At 37.2% G+C, this 15,798-nt stretch overlaps 2 protein-coding genes across 4 annotated transcripts; one reads left to right on the top strand and one right to left on the bottom strand.

The window, feature by feature from the left end:
- The first annotated feature begins 10,398 nt into the window (after nucleotides 1-10,398).
- LOC142541294 (endo-1,4-beta-xylanase 5-like) lies at nucleotides 10,399-13,211 on the top strand. 3 transcript variants are annotated; one of them, XM_075647858.1, is made up of 8 exons: nucleotides 10,401-10,616; nucleotides 10,706-10,740; nucleotides 10,845-11,001; nucleotides 11,096-11,268; nucleotides 11,347-11,448; nucleotides 11,518-11,664; nucleotides 11,733-12,371; nucleotides 12,484-13,211. In XM_075647858.1, exons 1-8 carry the CDS (start codon nucleotides 10,466-10,468, stop codon nucleotides 12,817-12,819), a joined length of 1,740 nt encoding a protein of 579 aa, XP_075503973.1. In that variant the 5' UTR covers nucleotides 10,401-10,465; the 3' UTR covers nucleotides 12,820-13,211. The 3 variants fall into 3 exon arrangements, with proteins under 3 accessions (XP_075503969.1, XP_075503973.1, XP_075503977.1); XM_075647854.1 differs by having other exon boundaries at nucleotides 10,399-10,616; nucleotides 11,347-11,664; XM_075647862.1 differs by having other exon boundaries at nucleotides 10,401-10,624; nucleotides 11,347-11,664.
- LOC142541313 (thaumatin-like protein 1) lies at nucleotides 13,191-15,116 on the bottom strand. The gene is made up of 3 exons (XM_075647870.1): nucleotides 14,634-15,116; nucleotides 13,767-14,436; nucleotides 13,191-13,473 (listed from the first exon to the last, which is right to left on the bottom strand). Exons 1-3 carry the CDS (start codon nucleotides 14,698-14,700, stop codon nucleotides 13,191-13,193), a joined length of 1,020 nt encoding a protein of 339 aa, XP_075503985.1. The 5' UTR covers nucleotides 14,701-15,116.
- Nucleotides 15,117-15,798: the final 682 nt, after the last annotated feature.

Here is a 15,798-nt window from a genome sequence, read left to right as displayed (position 1 = left end):
TATGTTATATGAGGTGAAACAATTCATCTCTAAAAACTTTGATATGAAGGATATGGGTGATGCATCTTATGTCATTGGCATTAAGATACATAGAGACAGAATTCGAGTTAATATAGGTCTGTCTCAAGAAGCCTATATCAACAAATTTTTAGAGAGATATCGGATGAAAGATTGTTCACCAAGTATAGCTCCCATTGTGAAAGGCGATAAATTCAATTTAAGTCAATGCCCAAAGAATGATTTAGAGCGGGAACAAATGAAAAAAATTCCTTATGCTTCTGCTGTCGGAAGCTTGATGTATGCTCAGGTTTGCACTAGACCTGACATTGCATTTATTGTTGGGATTTTGGGAAGATATCAGAGTAATCCAGGTTTAGATCATTGGAAAGCTGCAAAGAAAGTCATGAGGTACCTTCAAGGGACCAAAGATTATATGCTTATGTTCAGATGAACTGAGAATTTGGAAGTAATTGGCTACTCTGATTCAGACTACGCTAGCTGCATTGATTCACGAAAATCCACTTCAGGATATATTTTTATGCTAGCTGGTGGAGCTGTATCTTGGAAAAGTGCAAAGCAAATATTGACTGCTACTTCCACTATGGAAGCTAAGTTCGTAGCTTGTTTTGAGGCAACCTCACATGGTGTATGATTCAAGAGTTTTATTTCAGGGCTTAGAATTATAGATTCTATATCTGGGCCATTAAGAATATATTGTGACAATTCATCTGTTGTTTTTATAGGCTAAAAATAACAAAAATGGTAGTCGAAGGAAGCACATTGACATTAAGTATTTAGCCATACGAGAATGTGTTAAAGATAAGAAGTTACTTATCAAGTACATTAGCACTGAATTGATGATTGCAGATCCTTTGACTAAGGGCATGCCACCATTGAAATTTAAGGATCATACAGAAAGAATGGGACTTGGCTCCTTTATGTAATTTTGTTGTAAGAACAAAGTTAATGAAACTATGATGTGATATTTTCTCATATTTGTTGTGTACACATTCATTGATTTGAGAAATATCAATAAAGTTGGACCTCGAATAAACATAAGGTTTATTCATTAAGTTATTTGAGAGATATAATACATTGTAATACATGGAAGATAATAATCGTTTTTAGATGACATATCGCAATGATTCATGTATTTTATTTTCTCCTATGGTAAAAAAGATATATGTGTCAAGTGGGAGAATGTAAGAATTATGACACATACATGTTAAAAGACGTAGCGTCTAGGAATTGACGACGCCCAAGAAACTTACCATTTTTTACGAACAACACATGCAAACTCAAATTTTTGAAAATTGAGACGTGCACGCACCTCTTCTTTTGACATTCATGCTCCCGAATTTTCTCGTTGATGGTATGAGAAACACCTATAAATAGAGGCGATTGAGGTCCTTAAGCACATACACCTCATAGGAAATATACACCATCTAAAGAGAGCGTGAAGTGCTTAGAAGACTTCAATCAGAGAAAAATCAGAAGAATTACAGATTATTCGATGACCGGAGGTAATACTCGATTTATTTCCGCATATTGATTATCATGTTTATATACATGCAGAAACATGATGTTTAGAAAAAAAATCTAACAAACTAAGGCACCAAAACATTTTCACTAGTACAGTTTGGCACTTTGAGATAATAAAACCCGAAAATAAAGAATAAAATGGACATCGAGATTTACGTGGAAAACCCCTAAAAATTTTTAGGGTAAAAACCACAGGCAAGATGAAAAGAATTCCACTATAATATTTTGTGGTGTACAACTCACTCACTGTGTTTTCAAAGAGAACACAAACTCTCTTAATACAGGAGAACAAACACCTATCAAATATTATAAAACACACTCAAATATGTGTATACTGAGAGAGGAACTCAGAATGGGATGGATTGAAATGAGGGGAGAGAGCTCTATTTATAGAGCTCCCTCGACGCGTCCTTTACGCGTTTCTCGTGTGAAACCGCTTTTGTCAACTTTCAAAATTCAATCTTTTCTGCACGAGCAATTCAAAGTTTTATGCATTGACATACATGCATTTATTGCATGTCTGCCACATGCATTCTTGCCGACATTTCTCCCACTTGGAGATTTGATTGAGAATCAAACACATCTTCACACTTCCTTCATCTTCACACATCCTTTCAATCTTATCATCCCTGCTGCTTACATCTCCGCTAGACCACTAGAAGATCTACACCACTCAAACTTATCAGTGTTCACTGGTTTGGTCAGAAAATCAGCTATGTTTTCTTTCGTATAAATCTTCTGCATATCCACGCTTCCTTCTTCTACTACTTCCCGCACAAAGTGAAATTGTACTCCAATGTGTTTCGTCCTGGAATGAAAGGCTAGATTCCTTGCGATGTGCAAGGCACTCTGACTGTCACAAAACAAAGGAACATTCTCTTGTTTGTGCCCAATCTCCTCCAATAACCTTTTAGTCCATATTGCCTCCTTGCAAGCTTGAGTAGCTGCCATGTATTCTGCCTCTGTTGTAGATAACGCCACAACTGTCTGCAGTTTTGAAACCCAGCTTATTGCTCCCCCTGCAAGTGTAAACACATAACCAGTAGTAGATTTCCTCTTATCAGGATCACCTGCATAATCTGAATCGACATAGCCCCTGAGTGTAAAATCCGATCCTCCATAACATAATGCAGCATTCGAGGTACCCTTAATGTATCTAAGGATCCTCTTAACAGTGCTCCAATGCTCTCGTCCAGGATTCGCCATATACCGACTAACTGCTCCCACTGCTTGAGCAATGTCCGGCCTTGTACAGATCATGGCGAACATCAAACGTCCCACTGCTGATGCATATGGTACTCGAGACATCTCTATCCTCTCTGCTTCACTGCTAGGACACATCTCGGAGGATAACTTGAAGTTAACAGGAAGAGGGGTCAATATTGACTTACTATCTTGCATGTTGAAGCGTTGCAAGACTTTCTTCAAATAATTTTTCTGGGAAAGCCAAATCTTTATGTTGCTTCTGTCTCGGTGAACTTGCATCCCTAGAATCTTGTTTGCTGGTCCCAAGTCCTTCATATCAAATTCCCTAGCCAACTGTGCCTTCAATTCTTAGACCTGATCTTTGTCGGGGCCTGCTGACCAACATGTCGTCCACATACAACAACAAAATGATATAATCATCACCAGACCTCTTGAAATACGTACAAGGGTCTGCACTCAGTCTGTTGTATATAAGGCTCATGATATAGGAATCAAATCTCTTGTACCAACACCTCGGCGCCTGTTTGAGACCGTACATAGATTTGTTCAACCTGCAAACCAAGTTCTCTTTGCCTTTTTCCGCAAAACCTTCTGGCTGGAGCATATAGATTTCTTCTTCAAGATCTCCATGAAGAAATGCCGTTTTTACATCTAGCTGTTCTAGATGTAGGTCAAACACCGCACACAATGCCAACACCACTCTGACTGTTGTAAGCCGAACCACAGGGAAAATATCTCATTGAAGTCAATGCCTTCTTTCTGAGCATACCCTTTTACCACCAATCTAGCACAATACCGCTCCACTTGGTTATTGCCATCTCGCTTGATCTTATAGACCCATCTGTTACCGATGGATTTCCTCCCTCGTGGTAGTGTAACAAGATCCCAAGTTTTATTCCTGTCTAATGCCTCCAACTCTTCTTGCATTGCTATCATCCACAAGGATACATCCGAGCTTTGAGTAGCCTCGTGGAAACTCGATGGCTCACCATCCTCTGATAATAGACAATATGCAATGTTGCTTTCAGTGACATAATCTGAAAGCCAACCTGGTGGTCTTCTGTCTCGAGTTGACTGCCTCACATTGGAAACCTCAGACTCAACATGTTCTTGTTCTTCGTGCTCTGGTACTGCTTCACAAGAAACTTGACCTTCATCCGTCTTATTTTCCACCTGAAAAATAATAGTTTCTGAATTCGGTGAGCCTTTGTCTCCCTTTACTTTATCTTCCTCGAAGATAACATCCCTGCTGATGACAAGCTTGTGAACAGTAGGATCCCACAAGCGAAACCCCTTTACTCCATCAGCATAACCCAAGAAGATACATTTTCTGGATTTCGAATCCAACTTCGATCTTTTTTGCTCGTTGTACAGAACGTACACCAGACTTCCAAATGTATGCAAATGAGAATAATCTGTTGGCTTCCCAGTCCACATCTCCATAGGAGTCTTCAGATCAATCGCCACTGAAGGAGAACGATTGATAATATAACAAGCGGTTTTGACTGCTTCTGCCCAAAATGACTTTTCTAGATATGCAGTCCTTAACATAGCTCTTGTTCTGTCCAACAAGGTTCTGTTCATCCGCTCCGCCACTTCATTCTGTTGAGGTGTGTAAGCCGTCGTGAATTGTCTTTTGATGCCCTCATGTTGACAAATTGCATCAAACTCGTCACTGGTATATTCTCCTCCATTGTCAGTCCTCAGACACTTGATTTTCTTTTCAGAATCAAGTTCAACCCGCGCTTTGAAATCTTTGAAGACTTGGAAAACATCTGATTTCTTCTTGATTGGATACACCCAACATCTCCTAGAGAAATCATCAATGAACGAGACAAAGTATCTCGCTCCTCCTAGGGATACAACCGGTGCTTGCCAAACATCCGAATGAATCAGCTCTAATATGCTTTTGCTCCTGGCAGTAGAAGTGTCAAACTTTAATCTGTGTTGTTTACTGGTAACACAGTGCTCACAAAAGGGTAGTGACAATTTTGTAAGTCCCGGCAGCAGCTTCCGTTCTGAGATAATTTTCAACCCCCGTTCTGACATATGCCCGAGCTTTCTATGCCATAACACTGTTAATTCTTCTCCTGAACCAATTGATGCAACAGCTAGTTCTGCCTCTTTGTGTGTTTCTCCCAAAAGTACATACAGATTTGCAGCAACCTTTTCCGCCTTCATAACCACAAGCGCGCCTTTCACAATTTTCATGATCCCGTTCTCGATACGAGTTTTGCACCCGATGTCATCCAATTGCCCCAATGACAAAAGATTTTTCGTCAGTCCTTTCACATGTCGTACCTCATGTATGGTGCGAATGGTGCCATCAAACATTTTAATTTTGATAGTACCGACCCCAACGATTTCCAAGGCATGATCATTTTCCATGAATACAGATCCTCCTGAGATTGGTTCATAATGATCAAACCATTCTCTCCGAGACGTCATGTGCCACGTCGCACCTGAATCCACAATCCATGTGTCACAAAATTTGTGCATCCCTTCCGCAACAGTTGCTGCTTCGCTGAATAATATTTCACCACTGCCTGAAGTACTGGCCACATTTCCTTGAGAGCTTTTATCGATACTCGTACACTCTTTCTTGAAGTGCCCTTGACCGCCACATTTAAAGCAGTAAATATTTTTCTTCTTACTTCTCGACTTTGATCTACCTCGCCTTTGGCTCCCACTGGAGTCACGGTCCATAAATCTTCCTCTTATCATCGGCAAAGCCTCTGCCTGCTTCGAAGTTGCCAACCTGTCTTCCTTATTCTTGCGCCGGCTTTCTTCTCCGAGAACCGCAGTCAAGACATCGTCGAATCTTAGAAAGCCCATAAGAATATTGTTGTTAATGTTGATGATTATTTGATCATATGAATCTGGTAGACTTTGAAGTAGAAGCTCCGCACGTTCATTTTCCCCTATTTTATGCCCCATGGAAGTTAGTTGGGCAAATAAGGTATTTAGTGTGTTGATATGGTCGATCATCGATGAGGATTCCGCCATCCGAAGAGTATAAAGTCTTCTCTTTAGGAAAATCATGTTGTGTAGCGACTTGACCTCGTACATCTTTGTCAGAGTATCCCAGATAACTTTGGCTGTTTTTATCTCAGAGATACTTGACAAAACTTCGTCAGCTATATCTCATTCCACTTTCCATCATCTATAATCTCCACCGGTCTATCTCCAATAGCCGCCAAGCAATTCTCCTTTCTTAAAACTGTTTGTATCTTTATTTTTCACAGCATAAAATTGCTTCGGTTGAACTTTACTATCTCGTACCTTTCCGCCATTATGCCTACAACAATTTTAGTAGACTGGACAAAATAATCCCGCCTTAAATAAAAAATCTCAAAAAATCTTTTCTGATGTGGAAGATCAGTCTAGGCTAAAACCACAGAGCATACTCAGAATTTTAAGAAATTTTTAAACCAAGGCTCTGATACCACTTGTTGGTCCCACGTGCGGAATTTGAGATAATAAAACCCGAAAATAAAGAATAAAATGGACATCGAGATTTACGTGGAAAACCCCTAAAAATTATTAGGGTAAAAACCACGGGCAAGATGAAAAGAATTCCACTATAATATTTTGTGGTGTACAACTCACTCACTGTGTTTCCAAAGAGAACACAAACTCTCTTAATACATGAGAACAAACACCTATCAAATATTATAAAACACACTCAAATATGTGTATACTGAGAGAGGAACTCAGAATGGGATGGATTGAAATGAGGGGAGGGAGCTCTATTTATAGAGCTCCCTCGACGCGTCCTTTACGCGTTTCTCTTGTGAAACCGCATTTGTCAACTTTCAAAATTCAATCTTTTCTGCACGAGCAATTCAAAGTTTTATGCATTGACAGACATGCATTTATTGCATGTCTGCCACATGCATTCTTGCCGACAGTTTCTTCCCTGCCTTTGTTCATCACGGGAAAGACACCTTTTACATAAAGTTATAGGAGTCACATTTCACTCTTTTTGCGTGTTGGACATCACAGAACTTAGCCTCCTTTGGATAAGTTTTTTGACATGCAAACAATCGAAACCTTATGTGGCTATGGCCAATACATTTCCCGAAGATAACAAAAGGAAGAGACCTAGTAGGAGTGGTGAAGGGCCACTTAAAAAAACAAATTTATGTATAATTTTCCAACCTTCAAAATATAATAAATCACAGATTTCTTGCATGTGCTCGTACAAGATAATGTGTCTGATGCGTTGGAATTAAGCCTTTTTGGGCGTTGAGATCAGCCTAAAGTCAAATAAGACAATTCGACAATTTTAGAGGATTTTTTGGTGATACCAGATGATGATTCTGATGAAAATATATATTTCTTGTGTGGAAACAGGTTAGCCAACGAACAAAATCCATCGATTGGCCTGCGATGCCAATGTTTAAGGGTAAATTATATCCAGTCAGGCCTTCGAACCAGCTTTATTTCAGTTTCTGGTAATTTTTTTATTCCGGTAATCAATGGACTTGGGAAATTCGAATTGTGTTTCTTTGTTTCCTAGGTCTAATAGTTTGTGTTTTACTGTGTTTATGCACTTTCCATTTATAGAAACTAGGAAGTGGTATATTCCCGATCATTATTGGCCAAGATAATTACGTGTAGTGGATTTTAACTTAAATTATATAATAAAAAATTATGTATAAGACAATGCGATGATGATATAATCAGTCAATCAAATAATAAATGTTTTAAAAAATATAAAAAATGAACATTTATTATTAGATAAATTGTAATTTATGACATAAATAAAAAAAACCAATAAAAAAGCATATTGCAATAATTTATTATGAGTTCAAAGTTTTTTTGCTTGATATTCACATATGTCACTTTTTATGTATCATTTCTAGTTTTGACTTGTCTAATCTTGTATCATTTTCAATCTGGATTTGTGTACTTTCTTTGGCATCACTAGTTAATTTCATTTCGTTTTGTTGGCTTCGAGACTTGGGCGTAGCTAGGGATTTGTTTGTTGGTTTTTCGTTTTATAAAAGTATCGATTCTGCCATCATCTTCAATCTTACTTCGTGCATTTGCATTGCCATATTCTATATTTCGAGTCTGGATTATTTTCTTACTCCGAGATTTGGTGGCTTGAACTTATTTTGTTGCACTCCTACTTTCATCGATGTGATTTGAGATGCTTTTTTGTTGAATTATCTGATTTGTTGAGCTTTTGCAAGAGCTTCTGAAATCCTTCAAATACAATAGGATAAGATGAATTGTTGGTTTGAGTCTTTTCATAAATTTGAAAAGAAAGTTATGTTTTTCCTTTTCTGGCATTTCAAAGGCTATATATAGTATGGTGAAGCACTTCCATTCTGCACAAAACAAAACACATGTTAGTTTTAGAGTTTTAAAATTCTAATCGAGACATTTTTTACGCTGTTTGATCTAGAACTCGAATGGATCTTTCCATTTACCATTGACAACAAATGGTCCCCTCACAATACACATCTCCGAAGATGGCTCATTGATCGAAATCGAACCGATAACGAACCGCGAATTTCGTTGTTTTGATATGGTTCTGCTAGTTCGATTTATCGAGCTAACAAGTTCCTTCGAATCATTGTCTTTCGAACCATGTTCAGAAGTCGTTTTTCCCTCGTGGGTCGTGGCTAGATCAATAAAATTTCACTCCAAATGTACGACCATCAAAACTTATTTAAATAAGATAGATAGAAATGATCCACCGAAAAGGCCAACATAAGGCATTAAATAAATTGGGGTACAAATGGGATCATTAATTTCCCTGACATTTATTTTATAATTATCATCATTTATTAATCTTACATTACTTATAATCCAACGTTTTGATATTAAATTTAGACTCAAACTCTAACAGAAAACAATGAACATATGCGGAATACTACGATGTCTTTTAACGCAGAAGACCAAACAAGGATGAGTCACCATAAATCCGGAAAATGTGACAATTTATTTCAATCAAGATAAAGATTAAAAACTTGAGAAGGGAAAAATCTAAAATAAGAATTATTAAGGACTCAAAGGTAAAAATACACTTGAGATTCTTAGTGGGGTGTATTCAATCCGAAGTTTTGATGACTTTTTCAAATTATAGACTTTTGTGAATTTGATAGATTTTTATTGACTTTTACAAAATCTCACAGATTTATAAACAGATTTACGTGGATTCATTTAGATTTTTTTGCAAGATTTTTATTGACTTTTTTATGCATGAGGTGTTTTGCTTTTTGGAATTTTTGCATAGTCTTTCTAATACAATTTTCCTCACATTTCTATATAAAATTAATTGAGATATTTCTTTTTTCCTCTTCAAATTTTATAGATTTTTTTATATTTATAAATTGCCGGTTAATTAATTTTTTACAATTTGAAATCAAACGAATATATTTTAAAATAGTAATTTATTTTTAAAAGCAATAATACTCATTTTTAATAAATAAAATTTTATTTTTAAAATTAATAATAGCTCATTTTTAATAAATAAAATTTAATTTTTTATTAACTTCTTGAATATAAATTGATTAATCCTTGTGCATTAATTCGAGTACAACATTACTTATTTAGTAAAATGATGTATTATTAAAAAATTTATATTTTTAGGTATAATAGTTTTTGATTTTTTTCTACTTTTCCTATCCAAAATTCATTGAATTCTATGAAAAAATTTATAAATCTCCACAAAAATATTATGAAGTAAATAAAGAATAAAATATTTTAAAACATCATGGCATTCTGTAAAAATCAACAGAAATTCATAAACTTTAAAAAAATCAATTATTTTAAAAAATCATATAATCTCTTCAATTAACACACCTTATAAGAATTTTACTTAGTATTTTTTAAAAAAATTCCCACTTAAATTATAGGTTATTGATTATGTCAGTATATTCAAATAAAACCATTTCCTATTTTTTGCTATTAATAAAATTGTGATTCATAAGTATTTTTTCCAATTACGAATAAGTTTGTAGCCAAACAATCATGAACTTGATTGATTGTCCCTACAAACATTTTCTTGAGCGAGATTGAGCGAGACTATTGCAGAATGTAGTTTACTTGGTGACGTGATTTACAGAATATTGTGTTAAAGCTAAGAGTTTATTCCATGCACAACATAGGACAACGATTACAGGTTCCTCTGTTATAATAACAAAAAATAAACAAATAAATCATGCACACCCCCTTCGGTTTCAGTCCACATGCAATTAATCAACGATATACTCATGTTTATTATCTCTTTCAATGAATTTATAATAATAATAATAATAATAATATAATTAATCAAAATTATCCGGAACACCAAAGAGTGGGAAACCAATTATCAATGGGCAATATCGGAATCTAAAAATGTCAAAGGACATAAATATAAATAGACAATTGAGATTCTTATTCATGCTTTTACATAGATAGATAGATAGATATAGATATAAATATAAATTTTTTTTAGTATTTCATCGATTATGATTCCGACCGACATATATCAACGTAGTTTTAATTAATAAAGACGGTCGAATTCGAATGAAAAAAAAAATCTCTGAGTGTTTTTTCTTTTCTAGATTTTCCTAGCTATTAGATGTGAATATTGATCAACAAGTTGTGTATACTGACAGGTCCATTTCCATCTCTACAAGTTGTGTACAAACGAGGGATGGGGAGCTTTTCCTTTTGTTGCATGTGAATATCACCTCAAAACCACACTATTCAACCTGTGATGCCACCACTCCTCCGTGAACAATTTTTCCTCTGTCTCTGTCTTAAAAATATACAAGATTTCTCTCAATCAAAGAAAATGAAAGAATTCCTACTCTTTATTCCTCTGTTTTTGCTCCTCTGCATGAACTCTAACTCGGCTTCAGCTTACGGTTTTGTCGCACTTTCTCTCTCTCCCTCAGCTCGTGCTTATGTTATCAAAGAATTTTTACTTTGATTGACACTAGATAATTTACTGCAGATGGGCCACTCTATGATTCGTCTGCTTACACTGAGGTAAGTGCTGGATTGTGACAGAATAATTTCATTCTACATGTTTGCTTATATTTTAGTATTAAGATTGGAATATGGTGAAAAGATTAGAACTGTGTTATTTGCAGTGTAAATTGGAAGTTGAAGATCCACTCTACAACGGAGGGATGCTCAAGGACCAAGAACCAACTATAGAACAGGTCATTCTGGGTGACGGTGTTCACGTTAATGCACTGGTGTTTTCACTGCAGAACGTCACTCAGGGCACCAAATATTGTTTTTCCAGTTAAATCCCGGCTCTTTTTTACTGTTTTAAATGCTAATTCAAGCAATCAAGTAAAAAGAATCCTTGTAATTTTGAATGTTTCGTGTATAACAGTTTGGATCAGGATACTATATGCCGACTCGTCTCTAATAAAGGCGAGGCTTGTGACGGAAGAAAGGACGTTGAACTGCATAGGGACCGTTACTGCAAAGGCGGGTTGTTGGTCTTTTCTGAAGGGTGGATTTGTATCGACATCTCCGTTGAAAATGCCTAAGCTGTATCTCCAGGTAAATATGGTGTCAGTGTAGAGTGTGAGTGAAGTTTTGATTGTCGATTGATTTGGGTTTTTCATCTCGAAACACCAGAATTCAGATGGCAAAAATGTCAGAATAGAAACTGCGAGTGCTTCTTTGCAGCCTTTCACTGACGAGGAATGGAGATTGAATCAAGAAACAAAGATCAACAAGGTAAATAGATGTAACAAGTTGAAATTGTTCAAATTCCAGCCTTCTAAAACTGTTCTTAATCGGGTCCAGGCAAGGAAACGTGCCGTAACAATCCATGTATCAGATAAACAAGGCATAAAATTGCAAGGCGCAACGGTAAGAATCGAACAAATCTCGAAAGATTTCCCATTTGGATCTGCAATAGCAAAGACCATCATCGGAAATTCGCAATATCAGGTTTGTGTAATCTGTCAAGAAACAAATGCGATGTTCTGGTTACGTGCTTCTGAATTTCACGGTTTTAGAAATGGTTCGTGGAGAGATTCAATGCAGCAGTATTCGAAAACGAGCTCAAATGGAATGCAACTGAACCCAATCCAGGGCAGGTGAATTACACCATCCCAGACCAGATGCTAGAATTCATTAGATCAAACCAGATAATCGTCAGAGGCCACAACATTTTCTGGGAGGACCCAAAGTTTATTCCTGGATGGGTTCGAAACCTGTCGGGCCACGACCTGGAATCAGCTGTCCAATCAAGAATCCAAAGCCTGATGAAGAAATACAAAGAGGAATTCATCCACTGGGATGTCAACAATGAGATGCTACATTTCGATTTCTACGAGGACAGGCTCGGTCCAAATGCCACACAGCAATTCTTCGACACAGCCCATCAGGCAGATCCTTTAGCAACCTTGTTTATGAACGAGTTTAATGTAGTTGAAACTTGTAGCGACGTTAACTCAACTGTCGACACGTATGTATCGAGAATGAGAGAGCTGCAACGAGGGGGGGTGTCAATGGATGGCATAGGACTACAGGGTCATTTTGATGTGCCAAACACACCACTCATGAGGGGTATTATCGATAAATTGGCCACTCTCGGGCTTCCTATATGGTTGACAGAAGTAGATGTCAGCAAACAGTTCAGTAAAGTAACACAGGTACCTTGACCATATTTGTATTATGCATCTGAATTTTTCTCCATCCTGAGTGTGTGCAATATGACCGAATCACCCTTTCGCATTTTATTCAGTCTATCCCTTATCTTCCCAGGCTATGTATCTAGAAGAAGTCCTGAGAGAAGGCTTTTCCCATCCTGCTGTAGATGGGATCATTCTGTGGACAGCTCTGCGCAAGAATGGTTGCTACCAAATGTGCCTAACAGACGATGAATTTAACAATCTTCCAGCAGGTGATACAGTAGATAGGCTTCTGAGAGAGTGGCAATCGGGGGTTGCGGTCGGAGAGACAGACGAGTATGGCTCCCACAGTTTCCTTGGATTCTTGGGTGAATACAAAGTCACTACTAAGTTCGGGAATGTAACAGTCACTTCAACTTTTTCGCTCTCACGAGGCAAAGATACCAAGCATTTTAACATTCAATTGTAACTTAATTCGGTTAAGGGCTACTGTAAGTTCGATTTTTACAGTTTATAAAGATACATGTTAAAATTCGAAGACATACCATTTCACGTTTTCTTGCACTGCGCAAACTAACTTAACAAATGACAAAAGAACTTTGGATAAAATAAACTATAAATGAAAACAAAATACAGCGTCAATTTACATAAATCAAGGCCAAAAAAATGAAATTCTAGCTAGAACACTTCCCCAAGAATGAAACGAATTAAAAATATGGATCAATCTGTTCTTTTCCACTAACTAGCCGAACCCTCAATCTTTCCAAGGCAGCCTTGTGTTAAGTGTAATCTGAATCTGCATTGGGAGGAGCCGAGCCTAGAAAAAAACAAAAGGGGGCACTACAAACAAAAAAAGGAAACCAATGAAAAGAAAATAAAGATAGCACCATACTGCAAAGTTGATGGAGAATGGACCCCAGATGAAACCCCCATGGCTAAACCAGCCAACCATGACCCTTCGTCCGAGGTAGACTCGGATGCTGATCTCGGATCAGAGTCTGAATCCATTCCGGTCACACTGATTCCAGACCCTTTATCTGAACCCGGTAGCGATCCATCACCATTCTCAGTTTCTGGTATAGTGGTTGACGTTGTTGGAGTTGGATCTTTGGAAGATTTCTGACTGTAAAAGATAATTAAAGGGCATTTCACAAATACAATAAGAGGAGCATTCAATGAGCTACAGATATCACCATAATCAAGAAAAGTAAGTCAGATTCGAAAGGAATTGTAGTAAATTGATAACTTAATCTACAGCGCCGCCAAATCAAAAAGATGGATCATCATTAATAGGATCTTACACTAATCATGCAACAAAAGTTGCGAGTTAATGGAAAAGAAAAAAAAAAGCAAGCATAAAACCCATCAGAGAAAAAATCGTGTAATAAAGATCAATAAATAAGCATCTTCTTGTACCTTGACGTGGAGGGGCAAAATGTCACAGTATAATCAGCACCATTGCATGTGAAAGTGCTCGTGGGATCATCGTAAGCATAGCTATAGGATCTGGGACAAACAGACTTAAACAGCTGCGAGTAAACCGTCGGCTTGCACGCGGAGGGCGAGTTAAACTCGCCGCTGCAACAGTACTTCGGACTCCCAAAAGCCTCACACGCGCTCCTACAAGCTGCCCCATTTCCAACACGGAGCTCCGATGGGCAGACTCGGTTAAGATCCATCACGCAGCCAGTGGAGGCGCACATGCCCGAACCGCCGCTAGCTTCAACTATCATAGGCAAATTGTAGCCGTCAACTAAACTTACGTCGTAAAAGTCTAGACCACCGGTTCCAAGGGTGAACTCTGCCAGTGTGACAGGCGGGGCTGCCCCGGAGCCGTGACATTCTGGCTGACCGGACCCGCAGTCACCGGTCTTGCAAGATCCTGTACCGGAATCAGAGAATGTGCATTCTGTTCGGCCCCAGAACCGGCCAGACCAGGCAGCGGGCGAAATGAATGTGCGGGAGGAGTCTGGCGGGAGCTGAAACCCTGTGCTATCAAGTTTAGGACCGCCGGCGTTTGCTAGTATACCGGGCCACACTGTGACCTCGCATTTGTTCACGAATGTGAATTTAGTACCACATACTCCTGTTGAACAAAGAAAACAACAAAAATATCACAATCCAGTTCAAGGAACGCAAATTTATCCAAAAACCGAGAACCAAGATCAGATTTTTTCAGAAAATTGTCACTCAAGACACCACAACTAGCTTAAAGATCACACATTTGAGACAAAACCCCAAAAAGAAAAAACATGACGAGTTGTAGTTTAGTTCTAGTGCAACCTGAGGAAAAAAGAACATAAATGCTGAGGGTGAAAGTCAAATAAAACTCGAACACAGAAAGATCCATCGGACTGTCGTTGCCGGAGGGAAACAGTCACTTGCTTTCCTTTTCTTGATGTTTTCTTCCCTTTGTTTTTACTACCCTGGTATGCTGAGGATGGAGGGAAAAGGACTTATTTGGGCCAATGTATGTGTTCTTTTGCAAAGACAATAATAAAAAACTGAAGAAAACAATGTGATTTTGTTTTTCCTGGTGTCTGTATCTGTTCGTATCAACTCCAAGAACAAAGAAATGGAGGATCACACCAAGAAATGAGGTAAAGTTCCGATTATTATTTTTGTTTTTGGGTCCAACTCCCTTAATTAAACCCCATTAACACTGTCAAATTTAACGTAAAACTTCTTTTTCCTGGGGAAATGGGAAGAACCATAGAGAGAGAGGAAGTGGTGACTGCGGTCATCTGAGCTCTTGGCAGAACTGTACTATGGTAAGCTGTGACCACACTGCCCAAAATATACATTAAAGAATTCTATAGAATCTTATGATCCGTTATGGTTTTTTATTTTTTCTTTAATTTAATTTTGTGGGTCAAAAATTTCACCTTTTGTGTCACGCGTAGTATTAATTAATTATTTATTTATAAAATATTTATATAGTTTTTTAAATCATTTAAAAATAAAACTAAAAATCTATGTTTTTTTGGATGGTAGTTATATTTTTGTATAAGTTTAATGTTTGAATTTGTGTAAATAATATGTTATACAATGTGGAATCGACGCCTCATGTTCTGTTTCAGCAAGTTTTGTCATGTTATCATATTTTTCTTATTCAACTCAAAATAACTTGAGAATGAGGATTACACGATAATATTAATCACGGTTGAAATTTAAAAAATAAAAATAAAAAATAAAAGTAGTATATTTTTTAAATTTAAATAATGATTAATTGTTTAATCATATATTGGAGTTTTCTCTTAAAAAGGATATTATACATTACACTTTAGGTTTCCATCTTTTCTCCTTTCACTTACTATTCCCCATTTTTCTACTATTGATATATGTTTTAAGTTGGCTTAATCATCGGAAAGGTCACTTTATGATCTCGCTTGATGCCCCCATAATTGACTTATTCATGCTTTTCAGGCGATCTTGGATTTTGGAAGAG

This window comes from Primulina tabacum, chromosome 1, assembly GCF_025594145.1.
Source record: "Primulina tabacum isolate GXHZ01 chromosome 1, ASM2559414v2, whole genome shotgun sequence".
Classification (NCBI taxonomy): domain Eukaryota; kingdom Viridiplantae; phylum Streptophyta; class Magnoliopsida; order Lamiales; family Gesneriaceae; genus Primulina; species Primulina tabacum.
Note: the sequence above shows the minus strand (reverse complement) of the source record. Positions and strands in the feature narration are given on the sequence as shown.